The sequence below is a fragment of the Rhinoderma darwinii genome, chromosome 12, assembly GCF_050947455.1.
Source record: "Rhinoderma darwinii isolate aRhiDar2 chromosome 12, aRhiDar2.hap1, whole genome shotgun sequence".
Classification (NCBI taxonomy): domain Eukaryota; kingdom Metazoa; phylum Chordata; class Amphibia; order Anura; family Rhinodermatidae; genus Rhinoderma; species Rhinoderma darwinii.
The window spans coordinates 9,134,266-9,159,821 of record NC_134698.1 but is presented as its reverse complement, the minus strand read 5'-3'; the positions used below and the strand labels follow the sequence as shown (position 1 = coordinate 9,159,821).

The following is a 25,556-nucleotide window of genomic DNA, read 5'->3' as shown; positions in this document are numbered from 1 at the left end:
TATCTATCTATCTATCTATCTATCTATCTATCTATCTATCTATCTATCTATCTATCTATCTATCTATCTATCTATCTATCTATCTATCTATCTATCTATCTATCTATCTATCTCTCATATCTATCTATCTATCTATCTATCTATCTATCTATCTATCTATCTATCTATCTATCTATCTATCTATCTATCTATCTATCTATCTATCTATCTATCTATCTATCTATCTATCATATCTATCTATCGATAATCTCATTATCTATCTATTTACATTGGTCTTGAATGCTATTCTCCCATTGCTCCCTCTTTTCTACTGCTCTGCATGTGTAAAAACAACCATGGATATTACAATAGAAGATACCCAGCTTTCCCAATAACATGTATGGAAGAAGAGCCACTTATGTCTTAAGGAAACAATAAGAACTCAGAAGTAAAAACCATCCATGTTTCTCCTGCATAAACAATAGATTTCTGACCAAAATTAGGATGATCCACTGACAACAGTTAATGCCTATGGGCAGCGGGTCCGTCTACATTGTAGTTCTACAATTCTATACCTGAATAAGAAAGCTCAGGATGTACAGCTTCCACCCATTGCATGTACGTGTGGGGGAGCAAAGAATAAAAAGCCGTAAAATCTATAAAAAAAACTAAACCTGTGGTTATCGTCCATAAACAATGAAGCTTTTGTAGTGAAAACTACAGGGGCCTCCCGGAAAAGGTCTTTGAGCGTGCCAGGAACTCTCTGTTTCAAATAAAAAGGGAATGAGGCCCCAGAAAAGATGAACTTAGACGCTAAAATTTGCAAAAAACACAAAAAAACAACAAAAAAAACAAAACCGCAAAAACAAAAACACAAAGCCAAAAGTAAAAAACAAACGTAATAGAAAATAAATATATGAAAAGTCCCTTACCTGGAGTGATAAGATCTAGGAGGACCCAGAGGGATAGCAGCACTGACATCATGGTTTCTACTAAGACACTGTGTTGTGTAGAGGACTTTGTGAAGCCTATGGGTGGGGCCAGATGTGACGGCCCCCCCCCCCCTGTGACATTACCTTGTGCACGTCCCATACGAAAAGCCAGGAATATAATTACAGCAAAAATTTCCATAAGGACAAGTCCAAGAACTTCCAAAACAGTCTGAAAAGTTTTTTTTCTAGTTTTGGAAGCCAGGAATCTCCAGGTTATAGAAGTCAACACAGACCTAAGTTCTGTCTATGGAGGAGGGATACATAAAAATTAAAGGGGGTGTCCACACTTGCGTAAGCGAAGTGTAATCATTGTATACTGAAAAGTTCAGTGACTTTCTAATATACTTTGTGTTTTAATTTCTCACCATTTTCAAGATCTCTAAATGCTGCCAGTGAATGGACACATTTGTTGTCTTCATCCCGCCCACACTGCTGAAGTTTGCTACAATGTATGAGTGTAGGCAATCCTTTGCGAGCTGGATACCAGGCTGATAGTTCTTACCTAGGCTGATGCATAGTAACAAACTATAGCTGTTTAAGAAGAATTAGGTCAGGAGGCATTCCAGACTCTGAATAATATAATTATTGTTTATGTTCACTGAAAACAAGCAGAGATCTTGAAAATGGTGAGGAATTACAACAAAGTATTTAAAAAAGTTGCAGAATGACCCTAGAGGAATTACAGATGGCTGTGAAGGATTTGGCTAATGGGAGATCGCCTGGACCTGATGGGATTCCTTTAAGAGGTATATTCCAGATATTTGGAGATTATTGGTCCCGAATTGCTCCAGATGTATGCAGAAGCTTTTGAATTAGGAACTCTGCCCACTTCCTTGTACGAGGCTACTATTATAATTTTGCTGAAACCTGACAAGACTCCAATGGAGTGTGGGTCATATAGACCTATCTCTTTGCTCAATTTAGATGATAAAATTTTGACAAAATTTTTGGCAAATCGACTTAATCCTATTATCACCTCGTATATACACATGAGGATCAATCTGGCTTTATTCCCGGGAAGTTCCATTTCAGGGAATATCCGCAGGGTACAGGCGGTTTCACAGGTAGCGGGAAATTTAAGCCGACAGTGGGCGTTGGCATCTCTTGATGCGGCCAAGGCCTTTGACTCCGTGGAGTGGAGATTTCTGCAAGCGGTGTTGACCCAATTTGGATTTGAATCTGACTTTTCCAAATGAATATCCATTTTATATAAGCACCCCAGGGCAAATCTATTGGTTAACGGTATGGGTACAGCCTTTTTTGATCTAAGTCAGGGCACTATACAGGGATGTCCGCTATCCCCTCTTCTATTTGCTTTAGCTATAGAACCTCTTGCCATCCACATACGTCAGGATCATATATTTCGGGGAGTGCTAATTGGTAATAGACAATTAATAACCAAGAAGGTCTCACAGGTATGGTAATTGGCTAGGTATCACCCTCAAGGCGAAATATTTTACCTCCAAAATGTCACTATAAGCTAGCGAAAACTCCACAATACATAGAAAACCAAGAGGAAAAAGGAGTCATAAACTATAAGTACACAAGAATATATAATTTTATTGTAACACTCAAAAGATACAAAAATACATAAAAACACAAGTACACAATGAGGTGTATAAAACTGAAGGTCAATAGGCGGGTCAAGTGTAAAACAACCTACAACACAGGCATGCCATAAATATAGCAGTATTAGAGGTTCCGTTAGTAAATAAATAGGTATGTCGGGGAGAGAAAAAGCACCAAATCGTCATATGCAAAATATTGCCGGTTCACTATAACGGGTGCAGTACAATCATACCACCAGATAGTATATCAAGGACAGCAGCAGATGAAAGTAACAACTACCGACTGCTACCATACGAGTTATTTATAACTGTTCGATTGTATGGTCCCAGAAACTAATCCAGGGAAAAGAGGAGCCGGCCTGCTAAAGCCTAATGAACCACACGTCCTTAAACCAGAACCACTGATGAAGAAAAACAACAAAAAATATATCAAAAGATATGGCTTACCCATGGAGGTGTTTATATCAGTGAAGTGACCCACCAAGTGTTGAGGCACCCCGACGCGCGTTTCGCGAGTATCGCTTCCTCAGGGGGTGTAGATTGATGTGTGTCTTGTCCGTTTATATCGCCCCTGTATCTATCTATGAGTGTAATCAGCTGTATCCCTTTCCTCGGTCCACGGCGCATGTGCGGAAGTGCTCGGGGTCACGCAAATTCCATCTGCCGTCGTCATACTAACACCGCGCCTGCGCGTCTCCAAAGACGCGTCTCCAAGGAGACAGCGCAGGCGCAGGGCCAGCAGCCAGACGACGGGAAACAGAGACGAACACCCGGCATTCACACTCCATGCGCAACCCCAAGGAAAGGGAATAAAGTAAATATTGCCGTCCGTGTATATAGTCCCTCCGTACGCTTCCCCTGTACTACATCTGAGACCATACAATGTACTCGGTTGCAAAGGACTCAGCAGAAGTTAAAGAGCTGCCGTCCAGGTACTATATGTCCTACAGAGTGAGGATCAGGAATAAAAAAACAAGGAGAGAATATACATGATAAAAGAGTGAAAACGATGAAAAAATAATAAATACAAATAAAGAACATGTGACAAAAACATATATACATACAAAAATAATAACACAGTGTCTGTCTGAAGGGATAGAAGTTAACACATCCCTATGGAAGAATATGATATAAATTCAATCATATACAAAGTGAAAACACATTCATAATGAGTGAAAAATAAAAATATATATATATAATTAATAATAATGATACTAATAAAAATAGTGTATATAGAAAATAATGAGTAATAAATAAATTACAAAGGTGCATAATAATGAATATTAATATTAATAATAATGCATAATAAAACACATAAGTGAGTGAGTGCATAGAAATAAGTGAAGATGAAAAGTGTTAGATACAAAGTGATGAAGGACCACACATAAATGAGTGACCAGATATCATCTCCATAAATCGACCGGATCATTGATAGCAGAATATCAAACGTCAATGATACGGTGATACATAATATAATGTACCAAAGACCATCAATTGTAGATAGTGAAAAGAACAAACACATATAGTGAACAAACCACTGTTCATTCACCGGCTAGGTACAGCAGAATAAACTAAATGGGAAGATCTCACGAAAGAGCCCATACACAACACAGCAATATTATAATGATGTTAATAAAATACAGTAATCAGATGACTGGATACAAGATCTCCCTTCTCCAATGTCTGAAATGGATGATCAATTTGTCATGCATCAGGATATTGTTATTCGCGTCTTCCCTGACCATCCAAAAAGTCAGCATGGTACAACGATCATTCAGCAACTAGACTCGGAAGCATCAAAAAGGCATAATTAATATCAAATATAGGACAGAGAAAGCACACATTTTTTTGGCCTCTATATCATAAAAATTACTTAAAAAACATGGTGGATAGATAGACTATTATAGAAAGGCGGAGAAACTCAGCTGCTCATTTAATCCAAACGGAGTCAGAGTGCCTAGCGTGGTAATCCACCTACACTCTTTCTGTTCCAGAATCTTCTTTGCATTACCCCCTCTGACACCACAATGCACCATATCTATCCCCCAGGCCATAAAGGTTTTGGGATCACAGCCATGGTGTACTTTGAAGTGTTTAGGGATAGTTTTTAATAATGACAGATCTTCAATGTCTTTTGCAGCCCTAATGTCTCTCACATGCTCCCTGATCCTAATTCTCAGTTGTCTTGAGGTTAGACCAACATAAATCTTTGGGCATCCACATTTTGCGTAGTATACCACATGGGTCGAACTACATGAGATATAGTGCAGGATTTTAAAGGGACGTCCACTGACGGAATTAAAAGTTGTTGTCCGTGCTATGTTAGCACATGCTACACAGTCCCCGCACGGGTAGCATCCCTGAATCGGGCCACGTTTTGTGAAGGGATTTGGTTGTACCGGTATATAGTGGCTTTTTACCAAAATATCTTTGAGATTTTTGCTCCTCCTGGCCGTCATCTGTGGTTTAACGGGTAAAGCCGTCGCTAGGGCAGATTCTGTGTTTAGGATAGGCCAATGTTTTTCTAATATCGATCTCATGGCTTGCCACTGGTTATTGTAAGTGGAGATGAAACGAATTTTATTATTGGCAAGACTGTTCTTATTTTTTCCCATCGAGTGTAGGAGTTGTTTACGTTCTGTTTTTCTGGCCCTATTGTATCCCTGTTTAATACTTCTCTGACTATAACCCCTATCAAGGAATCTGTCTTTGAGGTCTCGGGATTGATGTTCAAATTTCTCATCAGATGAGCAGATCCGCTTCATCCTTAGGAACTGACCAACTGGGACAGCCTTTATCGTGGAGTATGGATGTGATGACGAGGCGTGTAGAAGGGAATTGACAGACGTCTTTTTCCTGAAGACATCCGTCTGCAAAATTCCTTCCTCATCTGCCTCAATGGACACGTCTAAGAAATCAACCTTTCGTTTATCAAGGATGTATGTCAGTTTTATGTTAAATGGATTCACATTCAGCTCCTGCATAAACTCAGTCAGCTGTGTTTCTGTCCCTTGCCAAATCATAAGTATGTCATCTATGTACCGCAGCCAGCACAGCACATGGTCGGCGGCGCCGGCGCCGCCACCCTGCAGAACCTGCCGCTCCCAAAAGCCAAGGAACAGGTTCGCATATGACGGCGCGCACGCCGCGCCCATGGCCGTGCCTTGCCTCTGTACATAGAACACATCCTTGAAAACGAAAAGGTTGTGTGTAAGAATGTATTCAAGAAGTTCCATTATCAAATCACAAACCTGACTGTCCCAGTTGCTCATCCCCAAGAAAAAGCGGACCGCACAGATGCCATCATAATGCCGAATGCTCGTGTATAGCGACTCAACGTCAGCCGTCACAAGGAGCATATCAGGCTCAAGACAGATCCCATCTAGTCTAGTAAGTACGTCAGTAGTGTCTTTCACGTACGAAGGTAGACACTCGACCAGGGGTTTCAGATAAAAATCTATAAATTTACATATAGGGTCACATAACCCCCCTATCCCTGACACAATGGGTCGGCCCGGTGGTTCGATTGCATTTTTATGAACTTTGGGAAGTAGGTAGAAAGTAGGGATTTTAGGGTACTGGACCACTAGTCCATCAAAGATTTTTTTCGGGATAATCCCTTTCTCTAAAGCCTGATTCAATAATTTCCCTAGTTCTGAAGCAAAAATGGCAATCGGGTTGTATGTTAATCGTTGATAGGTCTCTTTCTCCCTCAGTTGGCGAAATGCCTCTTTTTCGTACAACTTAATTGGCCAGATCACAATGTTCCCCCCCTTGTCCGCAGCTTTATATACCACATCGTCATATGCCTGTAGTTCTTTTAAGGCTAGTCTTTGAGCTGCCGTGAGATTATCACCTTGTTTATTGATGGAGATTTGTTTAAAGTCTTCCATCACTAATTTGGTGAAAATTTCTACTTGTGGACATAGGGACAAGGGGGGGAACCTTGTTGATCGTGGGATAATAGATGTTGGGAACCCACCGTGTTCAGGGAGGATCTGTTCCTGTAATAGTTCCTCCAGAGCTGACAAGGTTTCTTTTTCCATAACGCTGTTCAATCCCACATCTAATTCTCCCTTGCTGTGGAGTTTCCTCAGGACCAGTTTGCGTGAGAATAGCTGTAGATCTTTTAATGCTGTAAAATAGTCAAATTGATTGTTAGGGGAGAACGTAAGTCCTTTACTCAGGACATGGGATTGTGTGTCAGAGAGGGTATGCGCAGAAAGATTGATTACCTCCAAGAATTTAGATTTTTTCCCTCTCTGATAAGGAGATGGAGTCTTTCGCTTTGATGCTTGTCTTTCTTTGTTCCTCCGTGGTAGAATAAGGTCCTGTCTATTAAGGCTAGTTTCCCCATTCCATCTATTACCGGGCTGTTCATCCGAGGTCTGCGAGGATAACGACCCAGATCTCGAGCGGGGCCCAGATCGGGATTTACCCTGTCTCCATCTATAGACTTTACCATACTGAAAGTCTTGGACATCTCTCTGAAATTTTTTAGTTTTAATGGAACAGATCTCTTGTTCCCATTTGACAAATTCCTTCTCTAGGTCTAGATTTAATTTCTCAAGGGCTTCACTAGAGAGATCTTTTTTGAGGACTAATTGTATATCCTCCACCTCCTTCTCAATGGATCCCAGGGAAGCCTGATTGGATTGGACCAATAAGTCCATATATCCTCGTGAGCATGTCGTAGAAAGTGTCTCCCACTTATCTTTGAAACTATCCTCTTCCATGTGGAAAGAAGGGAATACTTGGATTCTGAGACCCCTCGGAACAAGGCCCCTACTCAGATATCTCTCGAGAAAGGCCTTGTTCCACCAGATCTTTGTTCTTTGTTTAAGCAGATCTTTGAATCTACCGATTAGTATTTGTATATCTTTTCCACCATTATCTAAAAGCACGTTAAAATCATCTTTAAAAACCTCATTGAGTTGCGAGATCCAAGATTGGTCTCGCAAGCGAAAATCCATATTAGGCCTGGAGCCAGATGCTGTGAAAAACACAGAAAAATACACAATTAATAACCAAGAAGGTCTCACAGGTATGGTAATTGGCTAGGTATCACCCTCAAGGCGAAATATTTTACCTCCAAAATGTCACTATAAGCTAGCGAAAACTCCACAATACATAGAAAACCAAGAGGAAAAAGGAGTCATAAACTATAAGTACACAAGAATATATAATTTTATTGTAACACTCAAAAGATACAAAAATACATAAAAACACAAGTACACAATGAGGTGTATAAAACTGAAGGTCAATAGGCGGGTCAAGTGTAAAACAACCTACAACACAGGCATGCCATAAATATAGCAGTATTAGAGGTTCCGTTAGTAAATAAATAGGTATGTCGGGGAGAGAAAAAGCACCAAATCGTCATATGCAAAATATTGCCGGTTCACTATAACGGGTGCAGTACAATCATACCACCAGATAGTATATCAAGGACAGCAGCAGATGAAAGTAACAACTGTGTGGTCCTTCATCACTTTGTATCTAACACTTTTCATCTTCACTTATTTCTATGCACTCACTCACTTATGTGTTTTATTATGCATTATTATTAATATTAATATTCATTATTATGCACCTTTGTAATTTATTTATTACTCATTATTTTCTATATACACTATTTTTATTAGTATCATTATTATTAATTATATATATATATTTTTATTTTTCACTCATTATGAATGTGTTTTCACTTTGTATATGATTGAATTTATATCATATTCTTCCATAGGGATGTGTTAACTTCTATCCCTTCAGACAGACACTGTGTTATTATTTTTGTATGTATATATGTTTTTGTCACATGTTCTTTATTTGTATTTATTATTTTTTCATCGTTTTCACTCTTTTATCATGTATATTCTCTCCTTGTTTTTTTATTCCTGATCCTCACTCTGTAGGACATATAGTACCTGGACGGCAGCTCTTTAACTTCTGCTGAGTCCTTTGCAACCGAGTACATTGTATGGTCTCAGATGTAGTACAGGGGAAGCGTACGGAGGGACTATATACACGGACGGCAATATTTACTTTATTCCCTTTCCTTGGGGTTGCGCATGGAGTGTGAATGCCGGGTGTTCGTCTCTGTTTCCCGTCGTCTGGCTGCTGGCCCTGCGCCTGCGCTGTCTCCTTGGAGACGCGTCTTTGGAGACGCGCAGGCGCGGTGTTAGTATGACGACGGCAGATGGAATTTGCGTGACCCCGAGCACTTCCGCACATGCGCCGTGGACCGAGGAAAGGGATACAGCTGATTACACTCATAGATAGATACAGGGGCGATATAAACGGACAAGACACACATCAATCTACACCCCCTGAGGAAGCGATACTCGCGAAACGCGCGTCGGGGTGCCTCAACACTTGGTGGGTCACTTCACTGATATAAACACCTCCATGGGTAAGCCATATCTTTTGATATATTTTTTGTTGTTTTTCTTCATCAGTGGTTCTGGTTTAAGGACGTGTGGTTCATTAGGCTTTAGCAGGCCGGCTCCTCTTTTCCCTGGATTAGTTTCTGGGACCATACAATCGAACAGTTATAAATAACTCGTATGGTAGCAGTCGGTAGTTGTTACTTTCATCTGCTGCTGTCCTTGATATACTATCTGGTGGTATGATTGTACTGCACCCGTTATAGTGAACCGGCAATATTTTGCATATGACGATTTGGTGCTTTTTCTCTCCCCGACATACCTATTTATTTACTAACGGAACCTCTAATACTGCTATATTTATGGCATGCCTGTGTTGTAGGTTGTTTTACACTTGACCCGCCTATTGACCTTCAGTTTTATACACCTCATTGTGTACTTGTGTTTTTATGTATTTTTGTATCTTTTGAGTGTTACAATAAAATTATATATTCTTGTGTACTTATAGTTTATGACTCCTTTTTCCTCTTGGTTCTCTTGGTAATAGAGAATAGTCCTGTATGTGGATGATTTAGTTCTCTACATGTCCGATGTTCATGATACTCTTCCTAGGGCTATTGATATTGTGAACCGTTTTGGCCGCTATTCTGGCCTTCTGATCAATTGGGCTAAGTCGGCTCTGATGCCTTTGTGGGAGGTGGAATGGCCAGATGTGTATTATAATCTACCTGTGGTTACCAGCTTTAAATATCTAGGCATATATATCACGAAACATCCTGCTGAGTCTCATGATAAGAATATATACCCCCTGGAGAATCTTTTTGTTGAGAAATTTAGAGCATGGAAAACTTTGCCTTTATCGGTGGCGGGAACGGTAAACTTGGTAAAGATGATCCTCTTACCGAAGGGTTTATATTTACCGGAGAATGCAGATGGTCCTATTCCGAGATCATTGGTGGCTACCTTTGTTTGGGGGAAATCTCGTAGGAAACTTGCTCTGGCCAAACTCCAACGTCCCAAAGTCAGGGGTGGACTGGCACTGCCTGATTTTTACATTTACTTTTTGAGCGGTCAACTGCGCTATTTGAAAGAATGGCTTGGCCTGAGCCCGGAATCTTTTTCAGAATATGGTTTGGGACAAGTGATAGGACAATCTGTCCTGTGGCCTGTGCTGGAGAACCCCACTTTGTTCAGAGGGAACTTAATACTACTTCATAGACTTGCACATCAGGTTTGGAAGGCAGCTAAGCTGATGTGCGGTTTTGGGGATCTGGAGGAGGGGACTCCGTTGTGGGGAAATCCCATGTTCCCTGCACCTACACATGTTGGAGGGGTCCGAGTTTTGGAAGTCCATCGGGATTTGGTGTCTTGGGGATGTATATAAGGAAAGTGTGTTATTATCGTTCACCCAGATGATGGAAAGCTATAATTTCTATCGTACCCAATTCTTCAGATATTTACAACTACGACACGCGTTAACCCCATAATTTCGAACGCAGTCCCCGTCTCTTTCGAAGTTCCCGTTGATAGGAGTTCTGAAGACACAGGGACCCAAGGGCATTATTTCAGCAATATACACTCATCTCCTGAATGTAAAAACGGAGTCGAGTGCACTCCCTGTGCAGGCTGCATGGAAAACAGTTATCCCCAATTTATCCGAGGAGGATTGGTCAGAGGCCCTGGAGTCTCATTCATTTGTATCTCCTTCTGTCAATAATAGAATGTCCCAACTGTACATAATACACCAGTGTTATCTTACACCAACTCGTCTATACCGTATGGGTCGGCTGTCACATACAGAATGTCATAGATGTCACTCTTAGGGGGTGCTCGTGTATTAGCTCCTTCGGGGATGAGGTACTTGAAGTCTTGAATAGTATTGTATCGGCGCCTATACCCAAGACCCCGGAAATTTGTCTGTTGGGATTGCTGCAGGAGGAGAGTTGGCCATTTCACACTCGTATATTTATTAGAGAAACTTTATTTCTCTATAGCCTTGAGATGGACGGCGGATCGGCCTCCCACGCTTACACAATGGAAGTCTCTGGTTAATAATGTCATTCCGTTTGAGAGAGTGGTTTACAGAAATAGGAAATGTTGCCACAAGCGAGGGTGGGGAGTGATAGAACTGTTTGAATATTGTCATTACGCATTGTGCTTTATTATTTTTACACCTTTCTTATGTATGTCTGTATTTGGACTTCGCTCGACTTATGTCATATAAATAGTTTGTCGACCTGTTTCCTGGCGTGTACTATGTGTTGTGCATACGATGATTTGACTAATATGTACTCATACTCAATTCATTGATCCCTGATATATCGTAACATTGTATATTCTTTATTGCAAGCTTTGAGTTCAATAAAACGAGTTAAAAATAAAAAAGTTGCAGAATGTTTCATTAAACTTTTTGTTAAACATTTGTAAACCCAGTCGCCATTCTGGACAGAAAGTTACGCAAAACTACCAGTAAACCCTATGCACATTTTTATAAGCTTTATTTTTGGTCCAGATCACAGGACAGTCAGACTACATACAGGATTTGTTTGTAGTCTGTAGCCATGGAGACACTTCATTTTGCATAGGAGCTGTTTACACAAAACTGTCAAATAATGATATATTTATTTATTTTTTATCATAAACGCAACTCTTGCCCCTATGCCAGAACAGCGAGCCACTCTGTAGATTTTTTTTCCAAACATCCACTTAATGTGTCCACTGCCGGTGGTTCCACATGCTGAGTTGCTCAGTCAGACCGCCCTGTACATGGACGAAAGAATGATTCCTGCTGTTATGCAGGCCAGTCAATAAGAATCGGCGCACTAGAAGCGTTGTCTTCCCACTAGCATTGAACACATTTGGTGAACGATCTGAGAGGGATTCAATAGAACACCAGGGGGCGCTATAACAATCATGTAGCAGCAATATCTAGACAGGAGCATTTTTTCCAAATAATTCAGATTGAATATTTTTATGAGATCTAACAGAGAAATGTAATATTTAATCGTGTCACAACATGTTAATAAAACATGACCGCATATGGATATAATAGAGGCCACTTTGGTGTAGGTATGTTGGGTAGTCCGAGTGCCTGAAGTTCAGTTGGCTCTCATAGGATTAAAAGTTCTTCAACCCTTTGAGCATGCAAAAAAGGGTGATCCCACTTGTAGGAAATGCCTTTTTTTTCCAAGTGGATTGTATGGGGAAGCAGAACTGCTCTTACGAGTAGAGTACAATGTGAAAGGTCAGGAAGGAGCTGTAAAGCTTTCCTTTATTGTAAGGGTATGTTCACACGAGGGCGTCCGTTACGGCTGAAATTACGGGGATGTTTCAGCCTGAAAACATCCCCGTAATTTCAGCCGTACCGGCATGTGCAGGCGCTTGAACGCCGCGTCCATTACGGGCGTAATTAGCGTTGCTATTCATTGGAGTCAATGAATAACGGCTCCAATTACGGCCAAAGAAGTGACAGGTCACTTCTTTGACGCGGGCGTCTATTTACGCGCCGTCATTTGACAGCGGCGCGTAAATTTACGCCTCGTGTGAACAGACAAACGTCTGCCCATTGCTTTCAATGGGCAGATGTTTGTCAGCGCTATTGAGGCGCTATTTTCAGACGTAATTCGGGGCAAAAACGCCCGAATTACGTCCGTAAATAGGCCGTGTGAACATACCCTAATGGCAAACTGCAAACTGTTACTCAGATATGTGGTGTTACCTTGAAATAAGGTTCTGCGTTGGAATGGAATACCTTAAGCCCACCAGGGATAATGATTTTGAGAGCTTCTGGATCCTCTTAGGCTCTGGTTGGCAAGTTGATGGGTATAATATTAGAAAACCACAAATTCTACTGTGAATCTTATTGCTAGGATATACCCCAAAATACCTATTGAATAATCTTTTTGCCCCGTATTTGAGCTCTGACCTGTCGTGACACACAGATTTTCCCTCTACAATACAGACCGCACAGGAAAGACAGGTACATATTTATATTGGCCTGACAGATTAAGATAAAAGATTGCTTGGACTATTGACAGACTGGACCAGTGACATTCTAATGTGGCTGATGTGGGCGAGTAGGAATCACCCAACCAAAATTTTGAAGATGCCCCAGGACAGTCCACTCTATTAATGCAAACCAGATTGGTGACTTGTGGGCAGAAAAGGGATCATGAAAGTTCTTCTTGCTCAATGCATTCAACAAGTCATAAACTTTGCACTGTAGGCAAATGTAACAACAGTGACACCTACAGGTTATCAGAAACTAGACACTAAAAAGTCAAAGCCGAGGAGTCCCTCAACTGAAATATTGTGGAACTGTCCGCAATTTCTTGGTATTTTGGACACAACAAGGAGCAGGGTTTGTGTGGATAAACAAAATTCATCTTCATTTTCGTTCCGTGAATCGCCATTTATAAACAGGACATTTGTAAAACACAATATACGTGAATGAAACCTTATTTGGGGGGGGTGGGGTACATGCTTACGTTCTTGCTCAATGGTCGCACAGTGACGACACTCCGAGTCATGGGAGGATAAACTTCTGGGCAACTCACCCTCTTCTGTGCTCCCTGTGGATGGCGGAACCCCTATGGCCATGCCATCTAACCGCCAGCACTCTTCCAGGGCCAAGTCTTAGGGCCCCCAGTCGCAATTCTAAGATGTCGCCGGCACCCTTGCTGCAGGATGAGACCACGCGGTCCTCCTTGTTGCAATCTGCTGAATCGTGCCACAGCAAACATCCTGAAACAGTTCAATGCCCTTCTCCAAAAATAACTGAAAATTACCTGCTAAAATCACTAAAATCACTTGTGCCCTTACTAAGGAAATTGTGGAGCAGGGCACCCGTGTATGGACGCATCCCACTCCTCATTCCTACAAGACCTACTGGATATTCGAGAAAAAAGATTTACAACTCTGGCACAAGCTTTAAGACTTTGGGAGGAGGGCCGGATGGGGAAACCACCACATGAGGGGCCTACCTAAGCCCAACGTGGACCTGCTCTCCACAGTATTCCAAGGCGCTATTCTAATCCACTAATCTGGGAATCCACAACGAAAAGCTCCCTTAATATACTCATGTTAGAAACATCCATTAACTGCCGATGAGGTGGTACCTTGCACCCAACCGAATAGCCCGCACATTGCTTGGTTAACCCACAACTTGTTTCAGGGGTTGCACCACCCCTAGTGACTGGCTCCATACCTGGTGGTCCTGTCCTAAGGTGTCCAATTTTTGGTCCAAGACTTATCACCTTATACGCAGTTTTACCAGCTATAATCTTCCTGGGAAGCCCTCCTCAACAAGGTCATTGAAGGGTCCCCTGCACTAAACAGGAGTTTATCGTTACTTATTCTTAGCCCCTAGAAAAAGCCCACCCACCACTTCTCTGAGATTAGTGTTCGAATGCAACATTACATGATTAATGAGAAGCTTACTACAGTCTCGGGGGCACCCTACAGTACTTCATGCCAACTTGGAACCAATGGATCGCCTAGGCACTCCCCCGAGGAGTCCAACTTCTTCCTTACCTCTTGGAGACTCATGACCCCACTCCCGGGTTCTAGTCCTCTTGGTTATCCTCCAGGGCTGAACCACTCTACACAATTGGCCTACCTCTACCCTCACCCTCCACCATCTGTCCTTGTCTCTTTCTGGATTCCCACACTGGTGGACCTTTTTCTTACCTGTTTAATATTTACAGTTATTATTTTTCTATAGGTTTATTTAATTGACAAGTGTCTGTCTTCATCTGTATACAGTCAATATTTGTGGCCGAAATCCGCCGCAAAATTCGACCTCCCATTCATTTCAATGGGAGGTGAACGCTTCTTTTCTCTGTTTACTAATATTGTCAGGTAGCAGACAAAAGAAGCATCCTGGCCAAAACTCCCATTTAAGTAAATGGGAGTAGGAATCTTAATTCTGCAGTGGATTTTGCAGTGGGACCTGCCAAACAAAATCCGTTGTGTGAACATAGCCTAAGATTATACTACTTCTGATGTTATTTATTTTTTGTGACACAGAATGACATTTTACATTATAGAAAGTCATTCTGTGTGTTTTCTATAAGGTCCTGTTCACATCAGCGTTAGGTTCCGTTGATGGGTTCCGTCAGACCTTTCTGTCAGGGTTCCATCAACGAAAAGGCAAAAGGAAATCATAGCCTTCCGTTAGCATTACTATTGATTTCAATGGTAACGCTTCCGTTGCTAATGGTTTCTGTTTGTCTCCGTTCCGTAAGTTTCCATTTTTTGACGGAATTAATAGCGCAGTCAATATACATTTATGACGTATTTCTCTGATACACCATAAATGTCTACAGTCGGAATATCCCTCAAAAACCGGATTATTAACGAACGCGACTTTAAAAGCACGAATTAAATACTTTTTTTTCAATGTGAATATTGTTGAATGAAGAGAGAAAAAAAATATACTTTTGAAGGATGATCCGCTGACACGTAGCACCAAACATACTGCATGGAGTGTCATCATCAAGGGTAAGGTCAGTAGCAGGGAGCGATCATTTAAACTAATCTGAGTGTCTGGGAGGACATTCTATTAACTGGTGCAGCACGAGAAAAGTCTTGGAGACAGGAGTGAGAGGTTCGGGTTCTGGAGGATGTTAGTTTTAGGTCATTGGCAGAAGGTAGAGCGCGGGTAGGGTGGTAGACAGAGATGAGGGAGGAGAAGGGAGATGTAAGGAGAGGACATTTGCTTTGTGAGTGAGAATAATAAGTGTAAGGCCCCATGCACACGAACGTGCATTTGCGACCGCAATTCCCCCGAAAATCCAATTGCGGTTCCATTCATTCACTCCGGGCTCATAGAAAATAATGGACGCGGCCATGTGCACGGCCCGCGATTTGCATGCGGCTCGCGGTTGACACTCTGCGGCCGGCCGACCTGAAAATCATGGCCGTGCACATGGCTACGTTCTTGTGCATGAGGCCTAAATTGTATTCTGAAGATAATGGGCAACCAGTGCCGTGACTGGCACAGAGTAGAAGGTAGAGAAATTGGCGTAGTGGTCGAGTGCAGTGACTATGCAGCGGTTGGTCAGAAAGATGAGCCTGGCTGCTGTATTAACCCCCTCTCCCTGCGTGCATTCTGGGCCCTAATGACCAAGCAATTTTTTTTTAGTTAGAACTATAACTTTTATTATTTTCATGTGGACATGGCTATATGAGAACTTGTTTTTTGCTGGATTTGTTGTATTTTTCCATGGCACTATTTTGGGGTATGTAGAATTTTTTTATGAACTTTTTTTTGGGGGATATAAAAAAACCCTAACAATTTAGCCATTGTTCTATGCATTTACATATACGCCGTTTACTGTGTGACGTAAATAACATGTTACCTTTATTCTATGGGTCGGTACGATTACGGCGATACCTCATATGTATAGTTTTTTTTATGTTTTACTACTGTTGCAGAATAAAAACACTTTTGAACTCAAATTATTTCATTTTGCATCGTCGCTTTCCAAGAGCCGTAACTTTTTTATTTTTCCGTCAATGTCCACATATGAGGGCTTGTTTTTTGCGGGACTTCATTGCTACAATTTTGGGGTACATGGGACTTATTGATTAATCTTTTATTATTATATTTTTGGGGGGGGGAATTGAAAAAAATAGCAATTTTGCTGTTGTTTTTTGCGTTTGTTTTTTTTCACGGCGCTCGCCTTGCAGTTTAAACAATAAGCTCTCTTTATTTTTTGGGTCATTACGGTCGCAGTGATGCCATATATGTGTAGATTTTATTTTTCCACTTTTACAAAATAAAACCATTTTTTTTATGGGGAAAAAAATGGTTTTATTTTTTTTTTATGTGCACCTTTTTATAAACTTGTATTTCACATTAATTATTTTTTCAGTCCCACTAGAGGACTTCACCGTGTGATCTTTAGATCGCAGATATAATGCTTTGGTATACTTTGTATACCAGAGCATTATTGCCTGTCAGTGTAAAACTGACAGGCATCGACGTGCCTCCGGAACATCCTAATAGGTATATAGTCAGGGCAGACCTGGGGGACTTTATTAGCCCGCCGGCTGCCACAGTACCCCATCAGATGCCCGCAATTGCATTTTCGGGCAGCCGATGGCTGAGAGAGGGAGCTCCCTCCCTTTGTAAACAACTTAAATGCAGCGGTCGCTAATGACCTCCAGGTGGAGCTATAGTAGCAAATTAGATCTTCCTACTGTAACTATATCTCTATAGCGGTCCATATATATCTGGATCTAACTTGTAACGTTAAGTTAACATAGAGCCGGGTCCTGAAGTTATGGCCTATGATGTCTATAATATGCACTAATAGGTCATTCAGAATTTGTTTGTGAATGTGTTATGGGTATTATATCAATCTTCTTTATAATGGATTTCTTAATATATGTGGAATTTGTAATACTAAATTCTCCATTATATATGTTCATTTGATTCTTTTTTTTTTACTTTTATCAATAACTTGAGAATATTTTTCTTAGATAAAATTGTGAGTCTTGTCTTTTCCTGCAGCGGTAAACTATTTAGGTTCCCTTTCCTTGAGTTACTGTAATGGCAGGAAGGAGGTGAAGGGAACAAGTGAGCCCTAATCTACCCACCGCCCTGTCCCTGCCTACTTGCAACGACCCGCCCTAGGCGACGGGGTACAACTTGGCGGCGGTCCCTATGCTGTCTAAGTGCAAGGGAGTACAAACAGGGAACACGCAAGGGAATACAGTAGCCCACGGAACGCCGCGAGGAAACTGAGCGGTGAATGAGCCAGTCAGGATCAGGAAGTAGTGGAGTATACAAACGGGAGCACGGAGCAGAAGCAAGCCAGGGGCAGAGCAACGCAGGATAAACGGAACTGAAGCAAGGCAGAAGCACGGCAGAAGCAGGCTGGAGCAAGGCAGCAGTGGGGCCAGGAATCCAAGAAGAATAACCAGCACTGAGGAAGAGAACACGGCAGGTATAAATGGACAGGGGGCGGAGCTAACTCTGACTGACCAGGCCGCGATAGGCTCTCCCACTCCTGAGCCTGCCACCCTGATTGGTGGGAGCAGGTGTCAGTCTCAGAGGTCTGGCCTCAGGTGTCGACTGATTAATACTGGGAGTATACCCAGACGTAGTGCCTGGCAGATCCTTTACAGTTACCTCACAATTGTAGACATTTGGGTTTACCATTATGATCTTAATCACGGATTTCACCTGTAGTACCCCATTATCCCCACAACGGTTTGGGGTCTTAGTACTGTGGTGGCCTAAGGACTTAAATGTGTATTGATTATTCAGTAATTGTGATTCTCTGGGTAGCTTTTGGGAGGAACCAAGATAGAAAAAAAACCAACATATTTTACGTAGTATTTCAGTACCAAGGTTGTGAAAAATATTGCCTCCCCTCATAAATTTTGAATATTATGAATATAAAACATGACTGGTTTAAAACTCAAATCTTGAAAAACATTTACTCTAGCAGCAAAAATAAATTGCCATAATTAGGCAGACAAACTGTGCCCATGGCGGTACCCTTCTTATATATAGTTATTAAAAATAATAATTTGTGCATGTCAAAACAGATTGGTTGTGAGAAATTAGGTGAGTGTTACTAGTGTTAAAACAAGTCTGCCATAACATCCTCTACGATTTGTTACCCAGCTTTCTGCATATTAAACTGTCTAACTACGAAGTGGTATACTTCCTGTCCCATATTGGAAACGTTGATACATCTATTCAAATGTAATATTATAGGTGTAGTCACCTTTTAAAATTTTCATGTAGCCTGCATGTAGTCCGTGTTAGAATATTTCCTTAACTCCAGACACCCCCCCCCCCCCCCCGCACCTAATCAACCAAAGCTGCATATTTTTTGCACCGGCCCCAAATTTTAACATCTTAGGATGTCACATTTGGTGATCATATTGCAGTTAATAAAGTTAGTTTTACTGCATGTTTTCTGTCTTTGGAGTTAGTGGGATGCTAGGACCTCAGGATCCTTATTATGGATTATATGTGTATTCTGATTAGATTCCATACTTGTGTGAGCAGCTAAATAGGCAATGACTATATGAAAAGCTATCACCAGGGGGCAGTATTCCTTTTTTATTATATGTTCTGAAATGAACAGTAGGTGCCGTATGTGTGTGAGCAGTCAGATCACTACAAACCAACAACCACTGAACCGTCCATTTCCTAATAGCAGAAGAACATATTGTATTGTATATTTAGTCACAATCCTGTGGTCTATCCTGCATGTAGGGGTGGAGACAAAGTATTGACACAGTCACGTCAGTAACATTCAGACTAAAAAATAGCTCGCGCTAAAATGAGAAAAAAAGAAAAAGGGAAATATTTTCTGCTTGTTTAGTTAGAAGGTTCCACTGACAATCTGATGTCATGGTGTCCTGCTGCGGAGACCTCCAGTGATCAGCTGTAATCTGTGGGGGATCTGGGCAGTAAATGTTCGAATGGATTTAAAGCATTATAAAGTCCCCTTTGAAATCAAAGGATAATGAAGGGTCCTTTAGAGTAAAGACTGTCTCTCGCTCTTGTTAATTGCTGAGGGTCCTAAATGGCGGACCCCCCTGTATTAACTCAGAATTCCCTAATAAGATATTTAAAAAGGAGTTTTCTAAACCAAACATCCTCCACGGCGATATATATAGTATACAATGTGCTGTGAGATCAGGGGCGGATTAAGGGTACCATGGGCCCGGGCAGCTCACAAAGTGTGGCCCCTCCCCTCAAACTCTCAAGAGTGTCTGTTGTTTAATCCCTTAAAGCCATTTTTCATTTTTTTCATTTCCATTTTTCACTCGCCGCCTTCCTAGAGCCATAACTTTTTTATTTTTATGTTAATGGAGTTGTGTGTGACGGATTATTTTTGCGGGAGGAGTTGCAGTTTTTATTGGCATCATTTAACCCCTTAAGGATGCAGCCTAGTTTTGGCCTTAAAGAGGCTCGGTCACCACATTATAAGTGTCATATCTCCTACATAATGTGATCGGCGCTATAATGTAGGTGACAGTAATGCTTTTTATTTTAAAAAAACAATCTATTTTCACCACTTTATGAGCGATTTTAGATTTATGCTAATGAGTTTCTCAATGGACAACTGGGCGTGTTTTACTATTGACCAAGTGGGAGTTGAACAGAGGAGTGTATGACGCTGACCAATCAGTGACCAATCAGCGTCATACACTTCTCTCCATTCATTTAGGCAGCGCATAGGGATCCTGCTAGATCCTTATGTGCTGTCTTATACTAACACATTAACGATACAGAAGTGTTTAGACAGTGAATAGACATTCCACGGGATGTCTATTCACAATCCCTGCACTTCGTTAATGTTTCTGTGGTAGTTACAGCAGAGCAAAGCGTAATCCCGCGAGATTACGCTGTAAATGACAGGTTACAACGAGATTACGCTTTGCTCTGCTGTAACTACCACAGAAACATTAACGAAGTTGAATGTCTATTCACTGTCTAAACACTTCAGTAACGTTAATGTGTTAGTATAAGACAGCACATAAGGATCTAAATGGATCCCTATGTGCTGCCTAAATGAATGGGGAGAAGTGTATGACGCTGATTGGTCACTGATTGGTCAGAGTCACACATTCCTCTGTACAACGCCCACTTGGTCATATAGTAAAACACGCCCAGTTGTCTATTGAAAAACTCATTTGCATAAATCTAAAATTGCTCATAACTTGGGCAAAAATGATCGTTTTTAAAAAAAACAAACACTTTACTGTTATCTACATTGCAGCGCCGATCACATGCAATAGGAGAAAGAAGAAGTAAGGATTACTTAAGCTAAGAAAGGAGAAGTATTGGGTTGTCCGAGATACAAAAATGTTTTCAAAAACTGTGTCATACATTACCCCTGATACAGACAACCTAAATAAAGCATTATTTTTTTTTACAAATTCTACTTACCACATCTCTTCTTTGAATTTAGCACAGTTTGTTTACATGCAGTTCAGGTCTGGTTTGTTCATATTTCCTTCTGATGAAACTTGTTTTCCCTGCATGCATTGCAGGCTGCAATGAGCGTGCACGTACCTTCCAAGAGTTCATGTGAGCTGTCCTTGCTCATCCCCGCTGACATCCTCCACAGGACTTGTGTTTCCTTTCTGACATCCTTCACAGGACTTGTTTCCTTTCTGACATCCTTCACAGGACTTGTCTCCTTTCTGACATCCTTCACAGGACTTGTCTCCTTTCTGACATCCTTCACAGGACTTTTCTCCTTTCTGACATCCTTCACAGGACTTGTCTCCTTTCTGACATCCTTCACAGGACTTGTCTCCTTTCTGACATCCTTCACAGGACTTTTCTCCTTTCTGACATCCTCCACAGGACTTGTGTTTCCTTTCTGACATCCTTCACAGGACTTGTGTTTCCTTTCTGACATCCTTCACAGGACTTGTCTCCTTTCTGACATCCTCCACAGGACTTGTCTCCTTTCTGACATCCTCCACAGGACTTGTCTCCTTTCTGACATCCTTCACAGGACTTGTCTCCTTTCTGACATCCTTCACAGGACTTGTCTCCTTTCTGACATCCTTCACAGGACTTGTCTCCTTTCTGACATCCTTCACAGGACTTGTCTCCTTTCTGACATCCTCCACAGGACTTGTTTCCTTTCTGACATCCTCCACAGGACTTGTCTCCTTTCTGACATCCTCCACAGGACTTGTTTCCTTTCTGACATCCTTCACAGGACTTTTCTCCTTTCTGACATCCTTCACAGGACTTTTCTCCTTTCTGACATCCTCCACAGGACTTGTCTCCTTTCTGACATCCTTCACAGGACTTTTCTCCTTTCTGACATCCTCCACAGGACTTGTGTTTCCTTTCTGACATCCTCCACAGGACTTGTCTCCTTTCTGACATCCTTCACAGGACTTGTTTCCTTTCTGACATCCTTCACAGGACTTGTCTCCTTTCTGACATCCTTCACAGGACTTGTCTCCTTTCTGACATCCTTCACAGGACTTTTCTCCTTTCTGACATCCTTCACAGGACTTGTCTCCTTTCTGACATCCTTCACAGGACTTGTCTCCTTTCTGACATCCTTCACAGGACTTTTCTCCTTTCTGACATCCTCCACAGGACTTGTGTTTCCTTTCTGACATCCTTCACAGGACTTGTGTTTCCTTTCTGACATCCTTCACAGGACTTGTCTCCTTTCTGACATCCTCCACAGGACTTGTCTCCTTTCTGACATCCTCCACAGGACTTGTCTCCTTTCTGACATCCTTCACAGGACTTGTCTCCTTTCTGACATCCTTCACAGGACTTGTCTCCTTTCTGACATCCTTCACAGGACTTGTCTCCTTTCTGACATCCTTCACAGGACTTGTCTCCTTTCTGACATCCTCCACAGGACTTGTTTCCTTTCTGACATCCTCCACAGGACTTGTCTCCTTTCTGACATCCTCCACAGGACTTGTTTCCTTTCTGACATCCTTCACAGGACTTTTCTCCTTTCTGACATCCTTCACAGGACTTTTCTCCTTTCTGACATCCTCCACAGGACTTGTCTCCTTTCTGACATCCTTCACAGGACTTTTCTCCTTTCTGACATCCTCCACAGGACTTGTCTCCTTTCTGACATCCTCCACAGGACTTGTTTCCTTTCTGACATCCTTCACAGGACTTTTCTCCTTTCTGACATCCTTCACAGGACTTTTCTCCTTTCTGACATCCTTCACAGGACTTTTCTCCTTTCTGACATCCTTCACAGGACTTTTCTCCTTTCTGACATCCTTCACAGGACTTGTCTCCTTTCTGACATCCTTCACAGGACTTGTCTCCTTTCTGACATCCTTCACAGGACTTGTCTCCTTTCTGACATCCTTCACAGGACTTGTTTCCTTTCTGACATCCTTCACAGGACTTTTCTCCTTTTTGACATCCTTCACAGGACTTGTCTCCTTTCTGACATCCTTCACAGGACTTGTCTCCTTTCTGACATCCTTCACAGGACTTGTCTCCTTTCTGACATCCTCCACAGGACTTGTCTCCTTTCTGACATCCTCCACAGGACTTGTTTCCTTTCTGACATCCTCCACAGGACTTGTGTTTCCTTTCTGACATCCTCCACAGGACTTGTCTCCTTTCTGACATCCTCCACAGGACTTGTCTCCTTTCTGACATCCTTCACAGGACTTTTCTCCTTTCTGACATCCTTCACAGGACTTTTCTCCTTTCTGACATCCTTCACAGGACTTGTCTCCTTTCTGACATCCTTCACAGGACTTTTCTCCTTTCTGACATCCTTCACAGGACTTTTCTCCTTTCTGACATCCTTCACAGGACTTGTCTCCTTTCTGACATCCTTCACAGGACTTTTCTCCTTTCTGACATCCTCCACAGGACTTGTGTTTCCTTTCTGACATCCTTCACAGGACTTGTGTTTCCTTTCTGACATCCTTCACAGGACTTGTCTCCTTTCTGACATCCTTCACAGGACTTGTCTCCTTTCTGACATCCTCCACAGGACTTGTCTCCTTTCTGACATCCTCCACAGGACTTGTCTCCTTTCTGACATCCTTCACAGGACTTGTCTCCTTTCTGACATCCTTCACAGGACTTGTCTCCTTTCTGACATCCTTCACAGGACTTGTCTCCTTTCTGACATCCTTCACAGGACTTGTCTCCTTTCTGACATCCTCCACAGGACTTGTCTCCTTTCTGACATCCTTCACAGGACTTGTCTCCTTTCTGACATCCTCCACAGGACTTGTCTCCTTTCTGACATCCTCCACAGGACTTGTCTCCTTTCTGACATCCTTCACAGGACTTGTCTCCTTTCTGACATCCTTCACAGGACTTGTCTCCTTTCTGACATCCTCCACAGGACTTGTGTTTCCTTTCTGACATCCTCCACAGGACTTGTGTTTCCTTTCTGACATCCTCCACAGGACTTGTCTCCTTTCTTACATCCTCCACAGGACTTGTCTCCTTTCTGACATCCTCCACAGGACTTGTGTTTCCTTTCTGACATCCTCCACAGGACTTGTCTCCTTTCTGACATCCTTCACAGGACTTTTCTCCTTTCTGACATCCTCCACAGGACTTGTCTCCTTTCTGACATCCTCCACAGGACTTGTTTCCTTTCTGACATCCTTCACAGGACTTTTCTCCTTTCTGACATCCTTCACAGGACTTTTCTCCTTTCTGACATCCTCCACAGGACTTGTTTCCTTTCTGACATCCTTCACAGGACTTGTCTCCTTTCTGACATCCTCCACAGGACTTGTTTCCTTTCTGACATCCTTCACAGGACTTGTGTTTCCTTTCTGACATCCTTCACAGGACTTGTCTCCTTTCTGACATCCTCCACAGGACTTGTCTCCTTTCTGACATCCTTCACAGGACTTGTCTCCTTTCTGACATCCTCCACAGGACTTTTCTCCTTTCTGACATCCTTCACAGGACTTGTCTCCTTTCTGACATCCTCCACAGGACTTGTTTCCTTTCTGACATCCTTCACAGGACTTGTCTCCTTTCTGACATCCTTCACAGGACTTGTCTCCTTTCTGACATCCTTCACAGGACTTGTCTCCTTTCTGACATCCTTCACAGGACTTGTCTCCTTTCTGACATCCTCCACAGGACTTGTGTTTCCTTTCTGACATCCTTCACAGGACTTGTTTCCTTTCTGACATCCTTCACAGGACTTGTCTCCTTTCTGACATCCTTCACAGGACTTGTCTCCTTTCTGACATCCTTCACAGGACTTGTCTCCTTTCTGACATCATTCACAGGACTTGTTTCCTTTCTGACATCCTTCACAGGACTTTTCTCCTTTCTGACATCCTCCACAGGACTTGTCTCCTTTCTGACATCCTCCACAGGACTTGTCTCCTTTCTGACATCCTTCACAGGACTTGTCTCCTTTCTGACATCATTCACAGGACTTGTTTCCTTTCTGACATCCTTCACAGGACTTTTCTCCTTTCTGACATCCTCCACAGGACTTGTCTCCTTTCTGACATCCTCCACAGGACTTGTCTCCTTTCTGACATCCTTCACAGGACTTTTCTCCTTTCTGACATCCTTCACATTCTTGAAGGATGGTGAGCAAATGTTATCCTCCCCATTATGTTTTTCAAATTTTCCACCAAATTGCTGCGTAAATCACACACCAAACACGCGTGTGCGGTACGTGGTTTTCACGCACGCATTGACTTCAATGTGAGTGTAGGTGCATGATAACGCACCAATAGAGGACATGCAGTATGTTTCACGCAGCGGACTCTCGCTGCGTGAAAAGTCACGCAAGTGTGAACGGCCCCATTGAAATAAATGGGTCGCGTGTGCTGTGCATAGTTTCGACGATCAGCACACGGACGAGATTCACCCTGGTGTGAATGGGGCCTTAGGCATGAGTTACACAAGCGTGAATCATGTCCGTGTGCTGTGCTTAGCAAAAACACACAACACACGCGACCCATTTATTTCAATGGGGCCGTTCACACATGCGTGACTTTTGTGTACGCTGCGTGAAATATACTGCTTGTCCTCTATTGGTGCGTTATCATGCACCTACACTCACATTGAAGTCAATGCGTGCGTGAAAACCACGTACCGCACACGCGTGTTTGGTGTGTGATTTACGCAGCAATTTGGTGGA

At 42.2% G+C, this 25,556-nt stretch overlaps 1 protein-coding gene across 1 annotated transcript in view; it reads right to left on the bottom strand.

Moving 5' to 3' along the window:
• LOC142664336 (phospholipase A2 inhibitor and Ly6/PLAUR domain-containing protein-like) overlaps nt 1-1,003 on the bottom strand; it is an 11,392-nt gene extending 10,389 nt beyond the window's left edge. Inside the window, exon 1 of the mRNA XM_075843378.1 lies at nt 912-1,003. Coding sequence (XP_075699493.1) covers nt 912-963 — 52 coding nt within the window. The 5' untranslated portion in view covers nt 964-1,003. The remainder of the gene's footprint in view (nt 1-911) is intronic.
• Nucleotides 1,004-25,556: the final 24,553 nt, after the last annotated feature.